Here is a 24,131-nt window from a genome sequence, read left to right on the forward strand (position 1 = left end):
AAATGTCAAGCGAAATGTTTTGGTTGCGGTTGCATACACCACATCATTGTAGCGTGAAGAAGTACGCATGAATGAAGTACATATAGTTCGGTTAAAATTTCTGCGAATAGATGAGTCGTCCAGGAGCATGGTCTCGTGTGATGACAAATTTTTGGAAGTACCTCCGAAAAGATTGGTCTACTAAGGTAGTTTTTGGTTTCACTCAGAGTTCCTCGCTTTGATATTTTCCAATTGAGGATTCTGTTAAGTGGATAGTGTAGCTTTCCCATCTTACTAGTTTTCTTCTCTTCTGCACTTTCAATACCACAGCGTTTTTAGCATTACATTGGAGAGGATGCAGCTGGCCATCGTTATTATGAAATCCACAATACTCGTCAGAACGTGGCACGGTTAGTAGTTGTTCGTGATTTGTGAAGGCTGGCTGGCTTGCCATTATTCTAACAATTCTTGTTTTTGTTTCGTATCTAGAGGGTACTAATTCTGGTAATTGTATGTTTGTGTCTAAGTGCTGTTGTTTCTCAGGGAGAGTTTGGTTCTTTCTTCATTTTTACTTTTCTTGACACAACTAAGGCATATGATTGATTTGCTGTCAATTTTTTTTTTCGGACACAATTTGGATTAGCATTACTTCAGCTTCAAATCAGAAGACACTTCTAGTGTTTATTCATTAAAGGCATCACCCCACGAATCTAGAGTGGTACGGATTTCCGGTTGAGTATTCGCATACAGGATCGTAGATTATTGAGATAAGGGTGATTCCGCCAATTTCTTCCTAATTGCTGTAGAAAACGGCCCGGAAGATATTGCTTGGAGCGGTCCGGCGCACTGTTTTCCCCAAGGAGTTCGATTGGAGCGCGCCAACCTTGTGCACGCGCGCAAGGCCGTTTTTACGGCAATTAGGAAGAAATGGACGGAATCACATCCCTCTCCATAATCTACTATCCCGTGTACAAATAATCCACCTGAAATCCTCAGATTCGTGGCATGCGTGGTATAATAGATTGACCCAAAATCGGTCAAGAGAGGTGTCAATCGACGCTGTTCTGTTTTAACCTAAGAGGAAGAAGCGTAAAATTAAGAGTTGCTATTATTAAAAACATTCTTCCACACAACATTCAAATTTTAGTGTCATGTTGTTTGGGTACACATGTACTGTACTGCTAACACTGCAGAACTGATAATACTTTTCATACTTGTAACTGATTCACGTCTATCGTTGATTTCCGACTTTAGCCTAGGCACCGATGAGGGCAAATGGCGCAGTCATCATCAAATTTTACGCCCTTTTTCCTTTAGTAAGAGATGTGAATAATTAGCAATTTTGAAGAATCGTTATACGTAAGGAGTTAAGCTTAGGCTGTGCATTTTTGCTGCTCAAAAGTGGTCGTGTTCTCTACTGCTCAGTTCTTCTCCCAAGTCTCTTTTTATGTTTTCTTTCTATTCTTTCTATTTTTTTTTCAAATCCTTGCTAGCGACATCAAGCTTATGTTCTTTGTGGACCAGAAAATATCCACTAATTACCACTACTCGATCTTGTGTCAAATCCGCATGCATAAGTTACTCCCTCTTTTGGGAACTTCTTTCTTTCCTTTCCATCATGTAAGAGTTCTTTTTCGGAGGTGAAATAGTTTTGGGCGTGTTTTTGCAATGATATTGTGTTGTATTATACTAATTCTTGCGTGTACAAGTCTGATTGCTACCTGCACATGGAGAGCCTTCTTTCATTAAACACAATCAGGCATTCGAGTGTACGCGTTTTGAACGTACGAGCTATATATCTTACACAGTTATACTACTGTAATCAAATTTAAAGATGACTTTGTTTGTAAATTTAATATTCTATGTTTATTCTTCCAAATTAATTTTGCATCTTCAGCGTAATCGCCCTCCGACAAAATACACTTATACCAACGTTCTTTCCAATTCTCGAAACAGTTGCTAAACTCGATTTCCGAAGTGGGCTTCAGCTCACGCAGCGATTCACGTGAATCTCTGTTATGGAATTGGAACACTATCCCCATAGTGGTCTTTTTAGTTTCTTGAATGGCCAGAAGTTACGGGGCTATATCAGTAATAGTAATGAGGCAATAATATCAGTTGTTGTAAAGGTCGCCAAATTTATTTTTAGTTGTTTACAAAAGACAAACGTAACTATAAAACTAATGGAGGTAACATGATACATGAGATCATGAAATTTGACACTGACGTCAATGAGACCACTATTAATCACTGAACCTGAATGCGTATGATTTGCTTTTTTTTTTTCGTGATCGGGGCATTGAGATCACAAAATTCGCCTCACAAAAACGCTAACTATGGTAGGGTCAAGACGACATGAACCACGATGCAATTGCGTATGCAGCTCCACACGAGGCGGTGCGGTGAAGCGTAGCGGTTAGGAGCGTGCTGGAACCTTTGCTCGCACTACCCATCGCTACAGTTTCTGATAGTCCCACCTCGGTTCCAACTGCTGTTTCCGCCGCGCCGTTTCGATCGCGTACGCAAATGCCCCGTGCTTCATGCCGTTTTGACCCGACTATATGTGCGATCACAAAAAGTGGGGCGGAAATCCAATTCCTACAAATTGAAGTCTTTGTGGAGATATCTTGACATCAGAAGAAAAACGAAACTAACAAAAAAGAGCCTTCTTGGTTCCGCAACTATGAAGGATGGTAATTGTGGAAAGTCAAGTGAAAACATCCGTAAACTAAGATCTCGCGGGTTTCTAAGGATCAAAACTAATGTCAATGCACTTGCAAACACTACATAGTCTTACTCGCTGACTATTATAAGAAAGAAAAAAAAAACTGAGAATTAAAAGTAAAGGAAGGTGCTAGCAAGGGTCCTCCCACGATCCTTACCGTTACGCTCCACCGTGTCGCTTCGAACGCAGCCGCTTACGCAACTGCACCGTGCTTCATGTTATGTATATAGTAAAAATTCGGTAGACAATATAATAAAAACTCGGTGAAATTCGTCCCTCTTCTCTTTTTGCTTTTTATTTTTGGCTTTCATTATTTTTACGTATAACGGGGTTATTTAATCCTAACATTCCTTTAGTGTTATCGCTTCTCTTGCTCCTAGGAAGAGCCTTGTATCCTAATTTCAGAGAAGTCATTTTCTGTCCTGATTTTTGTGTAGTAGTGTGTAATTAGCATTTGTTGTAATTGGATGCATAGTGAAATTTCAATTGCGTTCTAGGAGTTCATGGCCAACTATGCAGTGTTACAGAAAAAGTGGCGTAGAAATAAAGCTCTTGCAAGCTAAACCCTTCGAGGAGATGCTCCGAAATTAGTAGAAAGTTTTAAAGTAGGCAAAGTGTTTTCTTGGTATTACGTCCTGGAATCAGGAGAAACCATTGAACCAGCAAAGTGTTTCCTCTGTGTTAAGTGCTTTAATTTACTTGCAAATGTAAGGAAATATATTGCAAATTATCTTGTCGTTATCAAATATACCGCAAAAGTGTTTGAGATTAATCCAGTTTGTTTTAGTGGATACGACCCACCTCCCAATAATCCAACTTCTCAACCAAGTGTTGAGTGGCAGTCGTGGCTGAAAGGCGCAAGAAGGTTCCCACCGTCAGAAGAGGAGATTAAACTCAATCGAGTGAAAGAACAGGTTTGTTACGGTTTGAGTTGCTTTTTTTCGCACTCCTGCGATTTGTGTGGGTTTATTTTCATAATCGAATCCTCCACTTTTTTCTCTTCCGATTTCTCTGATATTGTCTTGGATATGAGTGTGCAATGAACTCTTGTGTTGCCCTTTCTTCCTCTGTTATCGATGGATTTTCAAGAGCATCTTAGTAGGAAGTCGCCTCTTTTTGTTCCACTTCTCTTAAATGAAATAATTAGACGGGAATTTGTAATGCTTAGATTTGATACTAGTGGCAACAAGTCAGTTTTTTTTTAAGGGATCAAAATCATTGGGTAGTTATGTGCATTTTGAACGGGTGCGGGACAAGAGGTACCCGTGAAAACCGGCTGACCGCTCTGTCCTCCCTTCGGCACCGCGCGCCTCCGCGTAATAACGGCTGCCGCTCCACCAGCTAGACATTCTTCGCGACCGCCTGAGATCACCTACACCCCGCCTCCCTATTGCTCTAATCAACGCCGCGCGCGACGTTCGCGCCGCGACGAAGCGGTGGATAGTGCGAATTTTGAAGGGGGGAGTGAAGAACGAATTGCCGAGGCGAATTCTGATGTACGGATATAGTAAACTAAGCGCATATTATTGGGAATAAAGGGAGAATAAGTAAAATTATTTCAAAAAGATGCTGCAGGGAAAAGAATAACACGCATATATTTTCAAACATCTCATAATTTAACACATTTCATGCCCTAAGTTTTCTATATAAACTAGCAGTGCATAAGTATGTGTTTGTCACGATGTCATTCAACGAATTCGTTTTCAACTTTCAACTGCGGCAGTTATAATAACAGCAACATTATGCGCTTATTACTTTGTATACATTCTTTAACTCCTTTCTACATTTTACCTTTTCAAAATTTTACATAGATATAATGTTTATGTATAGAAGTATTGAAATATACCAATATTTGACATATTTCAATACTTGCTTGTACGTCTTATACAGTTTTATATAACAGACCTTTGTATGGCTCTTCAAACTTCTTTCGTTTTATCGCTCCATTTCTATCTATTCTCTGCATAAAATCAATATGACAGGTTAGCTGTATTAGTGGCGAACAGAGACCTTTGTATCTTCGAGATATACCTTTAGGTACAGTGTATGTCTGCGAGGCATTATTCGCGCCTCGTTAATCGTTGGATGCCAGTTTTACCCAGCTAGATAAACAAAAGGAAATCATTAGAGGGAAAAAAAAGTAAAAAAAAGATAGCATAACACCGATCAGTGAGACATTTTTTGAAAGATATCTCGCATTCCCAGAAATGGATGAGTGTTTTCCACCTAACAGTCGGACGGATAATTTCTTTTCACTCGCATTTCTAATGGCATATCACTTTACAAACCTATTTCTTCTTCCTTTTTTTATATTAGTTACAGCACACTTTATGTAGACCTTCAAACAACATCTAATACCAGGTACTTTCTTTCCGTTCGATTTAAAGCGCACCATAAGAAAAGCGCGGCGGAAAAAATCGTCGTAAGAGTGGCAGACGCGGCGAAATGGGTGGGGGGGTGGCGTGGGCGGGGCGTCTTGAAGACGTAGCACGGGAGCAACCGGCTACTTGCGATCTGACGGTATCGGAGACGCGCGCATTACGACGTTTAGCCTCCTGGATACGCGGGCACATCTCGGTCCTTTGACCGTTCCCCATTTTGAACGATTTATTTTCCATTTCATTACTTTCACTACTTTTATTAAGTCATTTATAATGCATCATATTTATTCAATTTTCAATGGTTTTATCTCATGTCGACAGCTGAATGTAAATAGTGGGTACGATTTTCCACGATTTGAGCTAGCGAAGCGAACCCGACATCATCAGGCATAGTTTAGAGCAGTAAGAAAATGCCATCTCGCCCACCATCAGGATTATCTCAGCGAGGATGCTAGAACTAACAAAGAACTAACTAACGAATGAGATCTTCTTATCACTTATTTTGGCTTGTGTGCCTTCATTATAGCTAAACTATTTTCGCTGCACAGGTTTCAAGCCCTTCTCAATCATTTGTTCAGATATTGCACATTTATAACATATCTACTATTTTATTTCAAAGACAGGTATTAGGACCCCTCGTGACCCCCCTCTTGTGATTTCTTGTTGGGAAAGTCGTAAAAATACTTGACGTTGATGATAAATGATGAACAATGCAACTGTCATCAGTTAATAAAAAGTGACAGTGATGGGACAGAAAAAGAAAGCCGCTATCGGTTTTGTTGTGATTGATTTGTTTGACAGAACACTGCAAACAAACTCGACGTGTGGTTTTTTGTTCTCTTTGCTTTTCTGTCCTCTGTTCAGTTGACGTACTCTCTTTTTCCATCTGAAGGACCTTTTTTAATGTGAAGACCGTGTCCTAGGTCGTTCATCTTTCAGTTTGTTTCACTGTCAGTTAATACGCACCAAACTGCAATTAGTAGATATCCGAATCGAATCTAGTTTCTGAATTCGAGGCATTTATTGGTATTAAATTGTGTAAAGCTTCGAATTGTGTTTACTATGCTCTTCAAAAGTTTGTTGCGTTGATGGTTCCTTTTCTCTTTTTGATACTGAACATTTTCTTCCCATTATCATGTGAAAACTAGGGTTCGCGTAGTTTGAAATCAATTTCTGGCTTCAACGTTCAATGTATATTGATCACAACATTCGCAAGTGGCTTCATATAGCATTCAAAAGCTCAATCTACTAGAGTTACATCGTGCGGTTTCAAAACTCCGATTGGGATTGCACTCGTGTTTCGACGCGTTTTCGAAAGAGGGGCGTTTGAAGGGGTTCATTTGCGGCGTTTAATCAAACTTTGTATATTGAAGTGATATGTATATATCCGAAAGATATAGTCGAGTCGAAACTACCTGAAGCAGGTAGCAGTTGGAAAAAGGGCTGCGCTAGAAGCGAGCGGTTGTGGTGGCGGTTGTGAGCGGCTCACACTGCTCGGTTGACCATGCTGTATGTGCGTCTTGATGGGTCCTGCGTTAGAAATGAACATTCCACTTCACGTCGCTTGATTTCGACTTTCATAATGAAGATGTTTGTTATCACAAAAAAATGTAGGTAAACGATTTAGATGCGAGGTTGTAGGTGGACATGGGAAGGTCTAGCAGTCTTTCTGTAAGGTACAAACAGTTTGTATCGGAGCAGGTGAGTTGTAAACTGTGACTTCGTAAAAGTTTCTTTTAATAGGTGCTCACGAAGAAATAATAGAGAATTGGTAACGCTTTAGCGTAGCGGCGCTCTACTAGACGCTAGAGAAAGCTTGTAGTTCGACTCAAAGGTTACCACCATTCATGAGAATTCGTTCAAGATCATGCACTTTTCAGTGCGCGAGCAAAAATAGAGATTTTTCCAAAGAGACTAGAAGATCTCAAAAACAGCGATTTGACAGTCTTAAAGTGCAAACCTTCCTCTATAAAATGCCACCCAAAGTATTTCTCTAGGTCCTCTTATCGCGAAGTTATTCGCAATCTTTCGAATTTAAAATTTTATTAAATCCACTCTCAAACTGCTGAAAATTACTCATAATCAAACTCTTCATATTTTAGAATTAGTTTCAAAATTCTATCTCTTGTGCAAAAATTTGACTTTCTATTGTCTCTCTCATTGTCATTTCTCATTTTCAAATCTCTCATTGTCTTATTTTCAACACATTGTGCATTGCCAAAACGAAATGTTACTGTCCTAAGCCTGGAACTTAATAAACAATATTTTGTAATGTGTGTAATTATTTAATACTGGGTAATATTTTGTCCTGGTTATTATGCCATCCTCCATTTATTACTTCCCAGCAAACAAGCGTTTACGATCTCCTTCCTTTGCAACCCTCTCTCTTTATGACCCACCAATGGGAAAATCACATCAAACGGTCGACCCTGCTGATCACTTGCTGGGCTTGTATATGTACAGCACCTTAAAGGCATCACCCCACGAATCTGAGGTGGTGTAGATTTCAGGTGGAGTATTCGTATACAGGATGGGAGACTACGGAGAGGGGGGTGATTCCGTCCATTTCTTCCTAATTGCCGTAAAATTCCTAATTCCTAATTGCCGTACGGCTTCATTCGTTTTGGCGCACCATTTTGTACAAGAGGTTCGATTGGAGCGCGCCAATCTTGTGCGCCGCCGCATCTTCCGGGTCGTTTTTTACGGCAATTAGCAAGAAATGGACTAAATCACCTCCCTCTCCGTAGTCTCCCATCCCGTATACGAATACTCCACCTGAAATCTGCATCACTTTAATAGTACAACTACAGCTGCAGAGGAGACAATAATCGGCTTTCCAGGCACAGTTAGCAGAAAATGAAGCCACCGAGAGACGGGCCCCACATGTAGCCACTAAAGAAGTGCCAACGCAGGATAGGCCTGCATCATTTCCCCAATACGAGGATATGGAATCTGCTCCTGGAGCTAAGAAGAGTGGCTAGATGAATATCCAGTTTGTCCTTCTACTTTTTCATGGTATTGTAGAAAACGAACAGGAAATATAAGACCTGTAACGGCTCATTACTAGGATAGCAGTGGAAAATTTTTGACTCAGTTGTCTTTCTGGACTGATTTGCTTAGCAGTGTGGATAAAAATAAAAGATGCAGTTGTGAAGCAAAGCAAAGGAAGTGCTAACACTTATTTTGAATTTTATGCTTTGTTTGAAACAGAAACAAAAATAATTCGGGTAACGGTCAAGAGGTACCCGTATGATGTGCTGCTACAGGAAGTTAATGAGGATCGACATTTGCACCGCCCGGCTTCTGACATAAGTATGTCAAGAGACGCATTTATGTCAGGGGCCGCGTTAGGAGCCTGGTTGCTCCTCTCGTGCTACATGTTGCTGACGCCCCGCCCATTTTGTCGCGTCCGCACATCTAACGATGCGGTTTTGAAAATAACAAAAAAGAAAGTGCCTCATAATGGAAGTTGCTTGAACCTTTAGATAAGGTAGAATTGTTTAAAGAGTTAATATAGGTAAGATGAAGTTAACTAAGGTGAATAAATTTTCTTATTCTCCTGTTCTGATTCGTTAAATTGAAACCACCCATCCATCCGTGAAAATATAAGTGATGGTTTAGAAAATGCTCTAAAAATCGATGTTTTACTGAACTTCCTTCCTGTGACGCGACCTCACAGATATGCTTTGTACCAAAAGGCATATCTTGAAGATGCAGTGGTGTCTGTTCGCCGTTTATACACCTGAGTGGTCATACTGATTTTACTCAGAGAATAGATAGAAATGAAGAAATAAAGTGTTGTAGAAACAAGTTCAAAGAATTACGTGGTAGAAAGAAGTTCAAAGAATTATATGAAGTTTTGTTGGATGGAACGTACAAACAACTAGTAGATTGATATGCGCTGATATAGACATTTTATCCATATAAAAATTGACATAGCATTGATCTAAATAGTTTTTTTTCAGCTATATTAATGGACATTTGCCGGCAAAATTTAGTTATTGCTAGCGTCGTTATGTTTTTGTTGTAATTTTTATATATCCTTATTTTTCATGTGTGGAGCTCCTCAAATGAGGTGAATGCAGGTCACGATGGCACTTATTACTCTTTGATATGCCTTTGATGATATATCTATCAATTGGATAAAAGGATCTTCTCGTTCTTCGACAATATCAACCAACGTCGCGCGCGGTGTTCGTTCGAGGGTAGGAGGGAGGCGGGTCTAGGTGGTCCCAGGTAGTAGTTACGGGTGTTATAATTAATGGTTTAATGGTTTTCCATCAGTTGGCGGCTGCTCAGCTGATGGAAAATGCACCAGTAATTATGTATTATTATTTGTATTATGTATTGTGTAACTATGCGAAGGCGCGCGGCACTGCAGGCAGGTCAGCAACAGTCAGCCGATTTTCGCGGTTACCTCTTATTCGCAGCCAAATAATTCGAAACTGTATTTCCGTGTCGAGACGACCCTTTGCCGACACTAATACAACATACGATACAACATTTATTTAATTTCATACTCATGCTTCCTTGAGTTGACAACATTGCTTCGTTAATTGGCTTTATTTAGTTTGGAAAATGAAGCTAAGGCGTCCCCATCGAGCGAGTGGTTTTAGGAAAAGTCAAAAGAATTCGTCTCGAGTTTAGATCTTAATTACTTTTCTTTCATTTTAAGTGATTGTTGGTGTTAATGGTTTCATGTTGCGTAAATATTTTTCGCTTAGCTTCTTTGTAATTGATATTGCCCTGGATTATGATTCTATCGTTACAGTTGCTTTTTTTCGGTAGTGCTCTTCATTTGTCCTCACTAAGTTTTTGTTTACAATCTGTTCCTGCTTATTACTGTGAAATTTTTTGATTGTTGTGATGCTCACGAATTAATATAGTCTGGTCAAAACTACCTGAAGCTTGGTACAGTTACATAAATGGTACGGTGGAAAGTGTGGTTAGGATCGAAGAGAGGTCCTTGCTATCACTCATCCCGGCAGTTGGTGGTGGTTCCAGTTCGATCGCAACCGCTAGCTCCACTACCCCGGTTGGGGACAGCCGCTCACGCAATTGCACCAAGATTCATCCCGTTTGATTCGTATATAATAATTTGTTACCCGTTGTAGTGTCTGGTTAGGATTTCAGTCATGTTCGCTCTTTTAAAGGCAAGATATCTCTTCACGAGTAAATAGAGGTAGGGGTGTAGTTCAGAACTATGAGCGTGATCGCATTCAATTCAGTCTGGCAGTCCAGGCAGAAGGTGTGAGAAACAGCACCAGTATTAGTTGCACCAGTATCTCCTACAGCTTCTATACAACTGATGCAGCTTGCTACAGGATAGAAGGCGAGCAATTTCATCGCCGGCCAACGCCCGCAATCCAAGTATTAACTCAAACAAGCAGCGGAAGCTGCCCCATTTGCGCAAATGTAGACGCTTTGCGAGTTGCAATCATTCTACTACCCGTACCAAGCTGCACTTTCGAGAAACCCGGCGTATTCAAGGCTGTTTCACTATCCTTTTCTGGACTACTAGTGGGAATTGACGCTCATACCTGAAGTACACATCTGCCCCTCTTTTTGTGATATTATCCCAACATCGTGTTACATTTTGCGATATGCTGCTCTTAAAGGCATCACCCCACGAATCGGGTGGTACGGGTTTCTGGCGGTAATGCCTATACAGGGTCGTATATTGTGGGGAAGAGGGAAGTGATTCCGTTTATCTCTTCCTGTACCAGTGTAAACGGACGACCTCGTAACGCTATTTTACGAAGTCCTTTCCGCCCTTGCGTCCTCCCGCCTTCGTCCTCGTCGAAAACCCATTGGGACGAATCGCAGGCGGCTGGGCAAGGTTGCGCATTGCAACGGAAGCCGTAATAAACATCGTTCCGGGGTCGTATGTTTACACTAATACAGGGAGGCATAAACGGAATCACCCTCTTCCTCACAATCTACGACCCCGTGTAAGCATTACCCGCCTGAAACCCGAACCACCACAGATTGGTGGGGTGATGCCTTTAAGTAGACACTTTCGAAATCGCATGGATTAGTCCATGGTAATGGCGCGAGATTTGTTTGTTTGCCATTTATCGGAGACTGAAAACTGCATTGCTGGGATTCCGTCCCGGATATTTTCGTTTTTATGCGTAGATGTTTTATCACTATTGAGAGTCATCTTCTCTGAAACATTTGACGCGATACCCAGGATTTGTTCTCACGATCTTCGTTGTGTAATGGCCTTCATGGTTCTCAAAATCGATAATCGAAAATAATATTTCAGTGTAATGGTTGCCATGTTTCGACATGTGTCCAACCGAGCGAACAAGATACACCTCCGTTTGGGGATGATCATTGAGAAGTGTGTGCGTGGGTAAATCAGATTAAAAGAAAGGATGCAAACGTTTAACTACAATCGCCGCATTCGGTTAAGCATGCTGGAATATGAATTAACTCAATCTGTTACAGCTCAGAAGTAAAGGTACATTTACTTTTATCATTCAAGGAGGTGCACTTGTATCTTCGCTGCAGTATAAAAGAAGACAAAGAGAAAGACAGTTCCTCCAACTCTTTGCTTTGTTTTGGAATTAGGCATCTTGTGAACATTTCACACTGCGAGTTTATTCCCTCATCTTATAATATCTTCGAAATAGACAGGACTTTGATAAAAATGGTCTTTATTGCAAACAACCACACTTTGATTTGCAGGCACTTTGCCAGTTGAGACAAGTTTTCGGTTTACAGGAAGCGTGGCAATGATTAGAAAAGCTATAAAAACTGGATTAAGCTGTATTTCAATAAGCCATAATGAACGTAATTGTTGTTACGTTGTTAGTAGCTGCAATTCATGGTGGAGCTGATGAATCTGCAAAACCGGAGTACAATAGGTTCGTCATCCCAGGCCAGATAACTCAATTTGAATTCGAACAGCTTTTGAAGGTAGTATGGCTTTTGTAATTGCATTGAAGTATGTAATCAGTTACATTCTTTTTTTTTCAGGATGGCGCCCATTTTTTCATCGCTTTAGTGACGGGAAATTGCCCTCACTGTGATGAGTTGGTAGCCAAAGTTGAGGAGATCAACAATGCATTGAAGAAGATCAAGTCGTCGCTGGAGATGCACGTAGTCAGTATTATTTTCCCGTATTCGTCTGTTCTAATGTTTCATTCACCTCTAATAGCGTGCGTCTGCATTTGCAGTACACTATACTTACGAATGAGTTAACCTCAAATGAACTCACTATCACGTTTCTCGTGGAGATTCCTTCACTTTTCTTTGCATAGTCATTGTGTCCTCCAATTCTTACCAGTAATGAAATTAACCGTCAGCATCGTCACCATCATGGGGTTACTTTTCTTTTGTTTTTTTCTTCCTAAAGGTGTACTGACACTCTCTGGAAGGAGAAGTCGAGGAACGTCTCTGCCGCAGTTGTAGTCGAACTGGTCTTTTTCTTTCCTTTGCGATCCTTAGTGGTTGTCGATCACCAGCTCACTCACAGCTTTGCAGCGAAAAATGGCCCCTTCCCTGTTCTTAGAAAAAGATATGGATGTATGGGATTGAATTGGATATAGATGGCCGAGATTGTGGTTTCGTGTTTTAAATCGTTCCTCCAGAACGATTTAAAACATGAAGCCACAGTTTTGGCTCTCGTTTCACATTTATAACAAACAATTTGAACCAAATTTTACCTGTAGACACTTTTGGTGAAAGACAGATTATAGACTACTTTCTGATTGGAAGTATTGGTCGTGTCGTTCTTATTGATTTTAGCCTGCTCTTAACGAGGTACAAAAGTAAAGGATAAAGTGTCTGGTGTTAATCAATCCGCTTGGGATAAGCAGCGCAGTTCACTTCAGTTCAGAATCGTATGAGGCTTACGAAAGTGTAACTGCCCTATGCAGTGACTTGCAGGTACTGGCTGACGTGTCGAATCAGTTTTCCCAGACAATTCTAGTACAAATTTATATAAACTTAAGTTTATCGATACCGGAGAGATAAAAAGTTTGATTGTTACTAGGGCGGATTCGAAACTCCGATCGATCGTACGGACACCGGAAACACTTACCTACTGCGTCACTTCCGTCCCGAATGAGGTATTATCGGGTCAAAAAGACCTCAATTTTGGCGCACTTGCGTTAGCGGCTGGGCTCGAAGTGACGTAGTGGACCTAATGGTTACATATAAGCGGAACCATCGTTAACTACAGATGTAACGATGAGTGGTGCTAGCAACTGCTCCCCTCGATCCTAACCTCCATAGGTACAGTAGGGAGGAGCCGGACCCTCTTTAAGTAAAGGGAATCTAGCTCATAGGGTGCAGCTTAAGTGACGAGGATCCACTGGCCAACCGTACAGAAGTAAAGAGATCGGAGCACTGGCTTGGACGTATCTATGCCTAACTTCTAGGTCAGACCGAGCCGCTTCGAGCGCTGCCTCCTGCGCAAGTGACCCAGCATCAGGTTGTTTTGGCCCAACTATGAGAATAACATGGCAAGAACTTGCCACCTGTTCGTGATCGGGCTATAATAGAACCCCAGTTAGAACGCTCAATTTCTGCCTGCCCTTCATAATCGATGACTTAAGTAAAGCTATACGGGCTAGTCTGGTGAAATGCGGTCTCAAGGACTAGGTGAGAATTGTGGGAATACCTCCAACAAATCTCAAGAAGCAATTAGTTCGAAATAGAATGTACGATCGCTTCTTTCTTACTCCAGACTGTGTAATATGCCCATTCCGGGAGGAAGGCGACTGCATGGTTTCTGGTGTAGTCTTATTTCGTGGGGACTAATACATCAGCAAAACAGGGCGACCGCTTTGTGTTCGCATTAAAGGACATCTAAGTGGGATGAAACAATCTAGTGTAGGAACTCCCCTCGGAGCTCACCGCAGACAATGTCATGAAAATGCTACTTTCTGCATTGCTGCCACGATCCTATCCGAACACGAAATTGTAGCTCGAAGAACTTTGGAGGCGTTTTGGATAAACGCTAAAAGTCCAAAAATGAATAGAAAGGGGGAATGCATAGCCGTGACCAACGAGTTGGCTCTGTATCAAGACCTTTGCGAGTTTGATCTACAGGGTCATATGCTGGTCGCATCCTAATTAGTATTAGCGGAGCGATTGCACCACGCGAATATCTGCTAACATCACGACAACGCGGCTATTGAGGTAGGCACAACGATTTGGGCTCTTTTGGTTTTGTTTCCGGATGTAATATCTTAGGGGATGATGATTTGTTCTAGTTGAAGCATTTGAGAGGATATATTGCAAATGTTCTTACTTTCCATGCTCTGACGAAGGCGACAACGCCGAAACGTTAGCCGTAATGAAGTTTGTTAACAATCTTGGCTGTTGCCTAGATTTGGCTATCGACAAGTTAGAACGCTGCCTTACAATGTGTTTTTGGATGTGTACTTTTATTATCAAGAGCGGTGAAAGACGTCATTCGAAATGTCGATTCTGTCGTTAGCCGGTTGAAGGTCTGTAGCTTGGACAACGAGTTTTACACTGTTTCGTCACGTTCAGAACTTAAAGGATTGCCGACTCGAAGAATAGGCAACCATTCTGAAGGTTGTTCTTTCTGAATTAAGACGTCATCAATCCCTTATACATATGCGTTTCCCATTTTGTTTCAACAAAAGTCAATGTCAGTCTTCTGAACGTCGCCATTGCCTTGAAACCAGCATTCCATGAATCTGACGTGGTGAAGGAATCCGGGGAAAAATCTAGAGTTAGGGTGGTACATTGCGGGATCAGGGGTGATTCCGCTAATTTCTGCCTGATCGTCGTAAGATACCCCGTGGAAGACGACATTTCTAAGACGATTTCAGTTGCAACGCGCCACCCTTGTGCACACGCCGCGTCCAAGTTCGATCGGTCGAAGATCGTGATGTCTTCTCACCAGCCTATTAAAGTAAAACTAATGAATAGTCGGATGAAGGACAGGAACGTGTGGATAGAGGACGGTTCTAACGTATCTCGTATAACCAAAGTGGTTCCCACGCAATTTCTTGACCATCAGGGAGAATTGAGTGGAACCACCCCTTATCCCGCAATGTACAACCCATCTCTAGTTTTCCCTCCGATTCTCTCACCTCGTTAGATTCGTGGCATGCTCTCTTTAAATGAACATATCTTCTCACATGTTCGGCTTCGTGTTGCACTTTGAACATCCAAAAGCTCAGTTTTTTTCCCGGTCTGTTTCAAGACGAGAAATGTTGCTTATAAGGAAATTCTTTGCCATCAGCATAAACAATATCGCGTAGAAGTCCACATTCACGCCGAAGTAAGTAGTTGCAAAAATGGTGGCAAATCTGGCGTGATATGAATTTTCGCTGGAGCATACCTATATGTGGTCGTGGATTAGGTATGCAGGGATGGTTCCGCTCATCTCTCTTTACATCACTGTAAACAGATGGCTCCGGAACGTTGTTTCTTACGACGTCCTCTATTGCAACATGCCGCACTTGCTCCCCCCCCCCCCTGCAATTCGTTGAAAATCCGTTCAGACGACGCGATGGGGAATTCATTTCATTTGATACTAATATACTACAATGAAAATGCCAGATTCGCTAGATTCGCGGGGTTAAGGAACGAGTCGACAGTGGAACATCTTTTCAAAATTCACAAATTACAAACAGTGTCCTATTCTATTCAACTTCTCTGAACATAGCAAGCTCTTCAGATTTGAATAATTGTTTTCTTTAGTAGAGCCGTACACGAGGTTGTTATAGTCCTTTATTCGTGGCTAACGTTTCGGCAATATCGCCTTCTTCAGAGCCTGAAAGGGGTGAAATCGAACGTGACTAATCCGATCAAACGCCTTATCCGCCCAAAAAGAAAGTCCTCGTTAACCGTTGGGTTCATAGCTATCCGTGAAAGAAAACATCGTACCTTAGATCGCTGACTATCTTGCCACTGCTAGACACCTGATGTAAGGTGATTAGGCAATCAAATATCAGCCTTAAATGGCGCGGGTCGTATGGGGCATTCCTTTTGGATTCATTTTTGGACTCTTGGGTGGATCCAAAAGCCTCCAGAGCCTTGCGCGCCGCAATGCTGGTTCGCGCGCCAAAATCGTGATCTTAACTTCAAAATCTTCTCCGTTATGACGCCGCACCCTGTGACCACCCAATGGTGGAGTCACTGATTTCCTTTGCGGTCCAGGTGTTCTTTGATTCGAATACATAGTGGTCTGCTGTTTCTCCTTGTATTCGTCACCACACTGTACCAGCAAATCATGTAAACAACACATGACTCATGCAATCACCCTCGTTGTTATCCGGGCATATTTTACACTCCGGTGTCTGCAAATACGATCATATAGGCGATTACGAATGAGTATTTGCTTAAGGTTACTAGGGGGGAGCTCCACGATGGTGACAGATTCTTCAAGTTTAGCTTTCCTCAGACACCGCCGAATAGCAGCGCTAACCTCATCGGAAATAAATGGTACACATCGGTGCCTCAATCTTAGCCATAAAAAAAACTTAAGCAAATACTCATTCGTGATCGCCTATATGATCGTATTTGCACGACACCGGAGTGTAAAATATGTCCGGATAACAACGAGGGTGGTCTTCAGATTTGATTCGCGGAAGTCTAGCATTCTACAATACCGATTAAAGGTTACAGACATCCATGTTCCATGAGAAAAGTAAGGTCCGACCACAATTAAAAGAAGCACAGTGTATAATGCAGGGACGCTATGCCTCTGGTTAAATTTGTTTTTGTGAAATTTGCGAGAGTTGTATATGTGTATGCCTCGTACGCAAAATCAAGCGGACAAACTAACCTGGTTCAGATTTCGAAATCAGATACTTCACTAGCAGTTGGCATGGGCCATCTTCCATAATATCCACCGATTTATCGATCCTACCTATTTATTCTTTCTCTTTTTCTTGTATGTGATCAGATATTGAACAGAAAATAGATTTACCAACACACGTCTCAGTATGTACATACTACTTATATGATATTTATTTTGAAAGAGAATATGATAAGAAATGGCGACTTTAATGATTTTCGAAGATTGACATCAATTGGGAAGAAACTTGCTTGGGCAGATCTACTTCGGTTACAGTTATACTTATTGACGTCAGTTGCAAAGAAAAAGTCTTCGCTAAAGCAGAAGTTTCTTATTTTGCTGAACAGGCATGATTAGTATTTTATAGGTTATTTTGACCTGTTTCGCTTTGGGGTGGAGTGGTGGGTAAAACCTCGGGCGAGCACCCGCTACGGTTCGAAACGTCCTGAAACTCGGTGCAGTTGCGTAAGCGGCTGCGCTCGAAGCGGTGCTATGGAACAAGCAGGTGGGACCGAGGTGGCTGGCTAGCTCCAAATGAATTGCAGCAACAAGTGCAGCTTTCGAGGTTCTCACCTCAACTGCAACCACAGGATTCACCGCGCCAAGTCGAGGGCAGCCGCTTACCCAACTGCACTGAGCTTCAGGCCGTTCTAACCCGTAACTTGGCTACTCGTGGAAACTAATTATTTTTGTGAACAGGTGTACCAGTCAGATAATTGACAGAGGAACAACATTTAAGGCTACGTGCGATGACGTATTTTGCTGCTTGCTTAAGCGGTTCATCTTATCATCTCCTTGTGTGATTTCCCGCATCTCCAGAGGTGTATCGTTCTTGAAAATAGCTAGCTCAGTCTCACCCTTTCGATATTTAGTGAGAGCTGATCAAGAGAGAGCCAATTCATTCTTCCCATTCTACTAAAAATCCCTGGAAACTTCACTTTAGACGACGATGCAAGGTATTGCTACTTTCCACAATCCATCCGCCGGTGCACTAGAATGCGCAATAATTTCGATTGTGGCATACCTTAGATCAAAATTAGCCAAGCAGTCATAAAAGAGCCTCCTTTCAGTTTAGCCGTAACTGCGGACGGTACTTCGTAGAGGCATTGCATCTGTATGATTTGAACAAGTTTCTGGAAACAGAATGGGAGCACAAAACATAGAGCCTATGGTTAGCATAGGCATGTTTCTTGAAATTTCTGCTGCAGTCTGGAAGGTCAAAATGTCATGAGGGGCTGCTACGAGAGCTTGCAGTTGGGATCGAGGCGAGACCATCGCAAACTGTAGCAATGAGTGGTGTCAGTAAAGGTCCCCTCGACCCTAACCGCTACCCTATACCGCACCGCTTGCACAACTGCCAAGCTTCATCTCGCTTCGATCAGACTATACCATTGTATTTCTCAATGAAAATAGCACTCATCAGCAGTAGATAGAATGATTGATGGTGAATGGGCGAGTAAGAACGATGAGAGGTGAGCAAAGGGTTAACAGCTTTGTGCTTGAACAAATTATGGATTTATGTTGTTCAATGACTTCGTTTTAGTTATAAGTACGTTTTAATATGTGGCAACTGCATGAGCAATCATTGATCTTGTCGTTCGTAATTGTTCACTTGGAGAACGATGTGTGGTACCTGTTTTTGATGACTGTTCATCATAACTGAGAATCGTCATGACTACCGCCAAAGAACTGCTCTCAAGCAACGTCGGTGTAATATAGTGCCAGTCTGAGGCATCGCCATCTAGAAATATCGCCGTGTCTCTAGCTCTTGCTGTGTTTCTAGAAAATGCACATCTTTTACAAATTTGATGGTGTATGGTTACACTGAACAAAATTTTCATCTTTTGCTTAATGTCAGTAATGATACGATACATCTTTCATCAGTTTGCAAAGACAAGGCGCTGCACTGTTGCGCTAATCATTAGGATTCTTCGGTGGTTACAGTTATTTAATCTGGACTTCCAATAGAAGAAAGTTTAGTTGCAGTTTATACTAGAGTACCAAAGGATTGAATGCTTCAGATAGCGAACATGGAAGAAACCTCTGGGTAGGACTGTGTGTTTAAGTTCCTGATAGCTTTTAAATCGTTTACTGTTTAGTTGGATATCGACTTCCCTGCGAACAAAGCAATAAAAGATAGTATGAAAGCGTCTTCATTTCCTGCCATCTACTTATATTTGGGAGATGCTGATGGAATATATTTCGATAAGGAACGTACTGCCGACAAGATGGTTGAATTTTACCAAGTATGGATCAAATTATTACTTTCTCATTAAGTTTGGTAATCTTTCTGATGAATTTCAGCGAGTTTCAAGTGCTACTGTCACCGCTGTTGAAAATGAGGAAGATTTAGAAATGTTCAAAGTTTGTCGTTGATCTTATCATAACTCCCGAAGATTTCGGAAAACTGATCTCAGGATTCTGCATATGCGGCCGTCCTCTTTGTGATTGATGAGAAACTCAGGAAAAACCACCGTATTAATCATATCGCGAGAGAAAATTATAACGTTCACATCGGATATACGATGAAAAAGTGGGATTTAAATCTCTCTTTTAGAATCTATATACGTGTATGTAGAAATATCTTAGCTCTGAAATTTCGAATAAGTTCAAACAGTGGATTAATGTGTTTCGAAATGGAGAACTCCAAACGTCATCCCTACCGAAGAGAAATGATGAGGAAATCGATAAGTTTGTCAAGGTGAGAGAAGCAGTGGTTGAGGAATTCAAATGATCATTCATTCTGCTAATTTCGAGGTACAAACACATCCACCGGTGTACCATTTCCCTTCGGATTCTTACTCACTGACTGGATTACACGAAGATAATTACCTGTTCTACATTGATGACTTAGCAGGTGTAGTAGGTGCGTTGTAGTAAAAGACATCTCATTTCATCTTGCTCTCAAGTTGAAGAAATGAAATGATCCTCGCCGAAAGCTTATTTCTCATGGTCGCCGCATTGACCATCCATCCAGTCATACTTTCCTCAGGCAATTTGAACGATGCAGTCATAGTCGGGTCAAAATGACACGAATCACGAGTGTAGTTGCGGTCGCGTACGCGCTCGAAACAGCATGGTGAAGGCAGCAAGAGTTCCAGTGCACTACAACCACTACGGTCCACCGCACCGCTTCGAGAGAAGCCGCATACGCAATTGCGTACGTGCTTCGTGTCGTTTTAACCCTACTATACAGTCGGTGTCGAATTTGTTAAACCGAATAAGCGTGATGCGCCTTTGTTGGAGCTGAGCAAAGGAAAGAGTGACTTTGTTTCACACAGTAGAAGGTGCGTCGCACCCACACCCTTTGAACAATTCGCGTCTAATGTGTGTCCAGGACGCTATGAATTTGATGGGGACCGTGTGTCATGAAAGAAATTCGGATGTGCACGACATATCCCGGTGCCATGTTGACGTTTTCCGGCTTTTTTAAAAGAAGAATTTGCGCGAGGATATGAGTTGGAGGCTGTCACGAAAAAGTGCTTCTAAAATCGATGTAATGTGGCTAAACCGTGTTAGATCAGAGTGATCAGAGTCCTATTTTTGTGTTATCATGATAAAAACGATTATTGTTGTTGTAGGCATTGTGAAATACCCAAAGTCTCTCGAAAGAACTCGAACTATGTACAAATACACGAAAAGGGTGCTAGTGCCGTTGCACTCCGCCATAATCCCACCTCGACTCCAACCGCTATCTTCACCGCGCCGCTTCGAGCGCAGTCGCTTACGCAAATGGGCTGCTTCATATTGTTTTTAACCGTCCAGTTCTCATAAACTGAAGTATTTGTAGAGGTGTCTTGATATAAGAATAAATGACTAAAATAACGAAAAAAAAGTTTTTATCGCAGCTATGAGGGGCATAACTATACAAGAAAATGGGGCAAAACTAAATTCCTGCAAATTAGGATTTTAGACCAAATGGAAAAGGAATTCACGAAGGCTACGTTGCCCTGTTCATGCATACTCATTCACTGTTATGCAAAAAAAGATGTGAAACTATAAAAAGAAGTAGGAAAGAGATTTCCGGTGCTTTTTGTGTGACAGAGTTGGTCTTCACCGAAAACGCATCATGTGACTTTTTCTTTGACTTCATGTTTCAGAAGCCACGCCTTGGTTGAAAAAGATCGGAGACAAGCGCCGCGGTAGCTTTGTCGTGCTCCTTTGCGACTATTCGGATCCTACAGCCGAAAGAGCTCTTAGATACTTTGGAGTGATTGAAGGTGATCCCGCCAGAGTCCGGCTTGTTGTGAGATCGAGTGATCTGCATTTCAAGTGGGGTTTTATCTTTTGCAGACATTGTGTAGACTGTTTTATCTGAGACTTGAAACTTCAGAATGGAAGAAGATACAGCAGATCCAGTTAGCGAACAAACTGTAATAGCTTGGTTAGAAAAGTTCGAAAAAGGAGACTTGGTACCTTTCCTGAAATCACAGTTGTTACCTGTTGATTGGAATAAGGAACCTTTGAAAATTCTGGTTGGCTCAAACTATGCTGAGGTGAGAGGAAAACTTTTGGAAGTAATGATAATTAGATACAAATTCCCAGTTACTGGAGTGAAAGCGAATATCCTTTCGAAGGTGTCGAAGAACTAAGATTTGACTAAACTTCTCTGCGTATTTTACGGTGTTGTGTGATTTCGTCCAAGAAAAGCAAATTATCTAAGAAAAACAATGTAAAAACGGGGGAGGAATAGAAATGGTACGCTTGTTCAAAATCCTAGCAAATCCAAAATGGAATTCATATGTAACAGAATGAAAAAGAGACATGTTACTGATTGTAACGGATTAATTTCTTAATGATCTAAGTGCATCGAGGCGAATACTTAAACGTTCTTTATTGCGAACATTTCAACGTAGTCGCTGCCGTTGGTGCCGCGAAAGTCAGAACTGCTGTAACGTATGCTCCCAAATCCTTCGCCCCAGAAACCAGAAATAAAGTAGTATGAATCGTTGTGCTTACTTTAATAGTGCCGCTGTGATTTTAAGAGGTCATCTGTGCGGTTGAATTGGTCTGCTAGTAGTAATTGGAATAATGCACATGACTTCGTAAACTAAAACCCGCTTTGGTTCTCATAGCTCGCTGTCAGTGGCCCTGCGGCTTCTTTTCATGCATTTTTGGAAGTGTCAGATGATTTTGGAAGCTCTTATCGAAAATGGCCTACACTTTACTATTTTGGTTAAGTTCGAGAACGCTTCTTAAGGTCTGCTAGCTGTGTTCGGTGAACTCAAAAAAGGTGGGAGCTTTCGAATTTGACTATGAATCAACGTTCCTGCAGTTGCTAGTAGTCGGATCGCTGTAGTAGGCGATGGTCCATCTAGTGAAGCAGCGCGGTGGAGCTAGTGCTTGAGATCGGGATGGGACCATCGCGAACAGCAGGGATCCGTGGTGCTAGCAAGAACCCCTCCGCACTTCACGTTCTATGACCTTGTGTGCAGTCCGTACAATGATTGGGAAGGGGGACTAGTCGATGAATGAAGTCAGTGTTTTTATTACCCCAGATAAGTCTTGTATCAATTCATCGACCCCTTGGTAGTACGGATCGATTGGCTCTAGGTCCGTGTCGAACCATCGACTGTGCACTCAGTACCGTGCTGTCTCAGCCGCTCACCACGTTTGAGATAAAAAGAAGTTCTATTCAGGACTTTTACCTCAGCAGAGTACTAGAAGAGTCAAAAACAAGAAGAGTTCCGAGGGGGTGTTGCCCTCTGTGAAGAGGGGTTGGTGCAAGCCTTCAGCGAGCACGCGATGCTTCACTTGGATGCAACACGTTTTATGCCGACTGTGAAAGTGACGAGCGATCTGTTAGTTTAATAATTGCTGTGGTCCACAGGACCAAGCCTGAGAAACAACTCTTGGTGCAAGTGCTGCTGGGAAATTTTAGCCCAGCATTGGGGGAATCGGGCGAGCCTTTTTGGTCGGATAAAACAAAGTTCATTCTATGACTGATTCGCATGTTGTGAGAACTCTCCCTTCGGCATACCTGTCACTTTGAGTTTTAGAGGTGTTCTTTAACTTTGAGTTTTAGAGGTGGTTGTTTGTAACGAGCCTTTTGCGGGTTTTATCTATCAGTGGAACCATTCCAACTGCTATTTCTGACCTTTCTGTTACACAGTGGCCTGGGAACATCACGACGATACGATTACTGAGAAAAGCGCAACGATTCATTATTTTTTGGCCTTAGTCTCCTATGCACTCTCTTCTGGATGATATTTTTTGTGCCAGGGAATTGAGAAGACTTCTAGGCTCTGACGGATGCAAAACGTTAAAGTGGAAGATACGTATGTGTCCCATTGTAATTTAACTATGAACTCTAGTTTGGCTGAGGATATTTTATGTTGGTGCCTGTTTAAAGCTAGCAACTGGTAACTCCTTTTTAGGTGGTCAGTGATGTTTCGAAGCACGTGTTCGTATTGTTGTACATCCCAGAAAACCGCCGTAATGATTATGCAGTGGAGCAGTTCGCGAAATTGGCTGAGTTGTTCCTCGATTTCGATGACGTTGTAATTGCAAAAATTGACATGAACTCCAATGATATTCCTCATCAATATCTACGTGTTGGGAGACTCCCTGCAGCAAGATTCTATCCGGTGAGTGATAGAAAAATGGCGAGGAGCAGTAGGAAAATGTTTGCCGCGGTTTTACCAGATTTAAATTTAAATTTCTATCGGATTGAAGTTAGTAGGTGACCAGGATCTGTGGATCTATCTTCTTCGACTAACCTTTGACTAACCTTTTCTTTGGCTGAGCGGTTCTATATATGCGCATATATATTTATTTATTATTTTAGAGGTTACAGTAAATAGACGTCCTACAATAACGCACACGAGTAAATTTATTTAATTTATTGTTATCCATAATGTATAGGATGCTCAACTTTTTCGCTTTTTTTCAAAGCTTTCTTTAACGAAACAAAATCTAGTTAGATGCCGTCACGTTCAAAACAATGGTTAACTGGAAAATAGTGATGTAGATATCTTAGGTAGTCGCTGAAGATAGAATGAGCATCCATACATAGGAAGATAAAGTGGAACCAGTTGGATATATTCCCACCGTTGCATCAGCTAGTTTCAGAAAGGTGAGAAGAAAGAGCTCGAATACAGTAATCGTCCAGTTCTGGCAGACGTGAAAGATTTTGTCGAAAAGCATACTGGGTATGTGACGAAGTTTGATGAGACAGCAGCCTCGCAGTCGCAAGAAACCGAAAGAGAGCAATCCCACGGAGAGTTGTAATTTTATTGAAAACAGTAATGGTATT

At 41.7% G+C, this 24,131-nt stretch overlaps 2 protein-coding genes across 2 annotated transcripts; both read left to right on the forward strand.

The window, feature by feature from the left end:
- Positions 1–110: 110 nt before the first annotated feature.
- RB195_001124 (uncharacterized protein) lies at positions 111–8,066 on the forward strand (the record flags this gene model as incomplete). The annotated part of the gene is made up of 4 exons (XM_064197756.1): positions 111–185; positions 319–389; positions 3,492–3,618; positions 7,926–8,066. 4 exons carry the CDS (start codon positions 111–113, stop codon positions 8,064–8,066), a joined length of 414 nt encoding a protein of 137 aa, XP_064053637.1.
- A 3,811-nt stretch (positions 8,067–11,877) lies between these two features.
- RB195_001125 (uncharacterized protein) lies at positions 11,878–24,106 on the forward strand (the record flags this gene model as incomplete). Its single annotated transcript, XM_064197757.1, has 11 exons — positions 11,878–12,009; positions 12,070–12,195; positions 18,976–19,122; positions 19,181–19,240; positions 19,294–19,409; positions 19,466–19,577; positions 19,634–19,742; positions 20,977–21,148; positions 21,210–21,372; positions 23,254–23,463; positions 23,948–24,106. The coding sequence occupies 11 exons, from the start codon at positions 11,878–11,880 to the stop codon at positions 24,104–24,106; spliced, it is 1,506 nt and encodes a 501-aa protein (XP_064053638.1).
- Positions 24,107–24,131: the final 25 nt, after the last annotated feature.

Source organism: Necator americanus, chromosome IV, assembly GCF_031761385.1.
Source record: "Necator americanus strain Aroian chromosome IV, whole genome shotgun sequence".
NCBI lineage: Eukaryota > Metazoa > Nematoda > Chromadorea > Rhabditida > Ancylostomatidae > Necator > Necator americanus.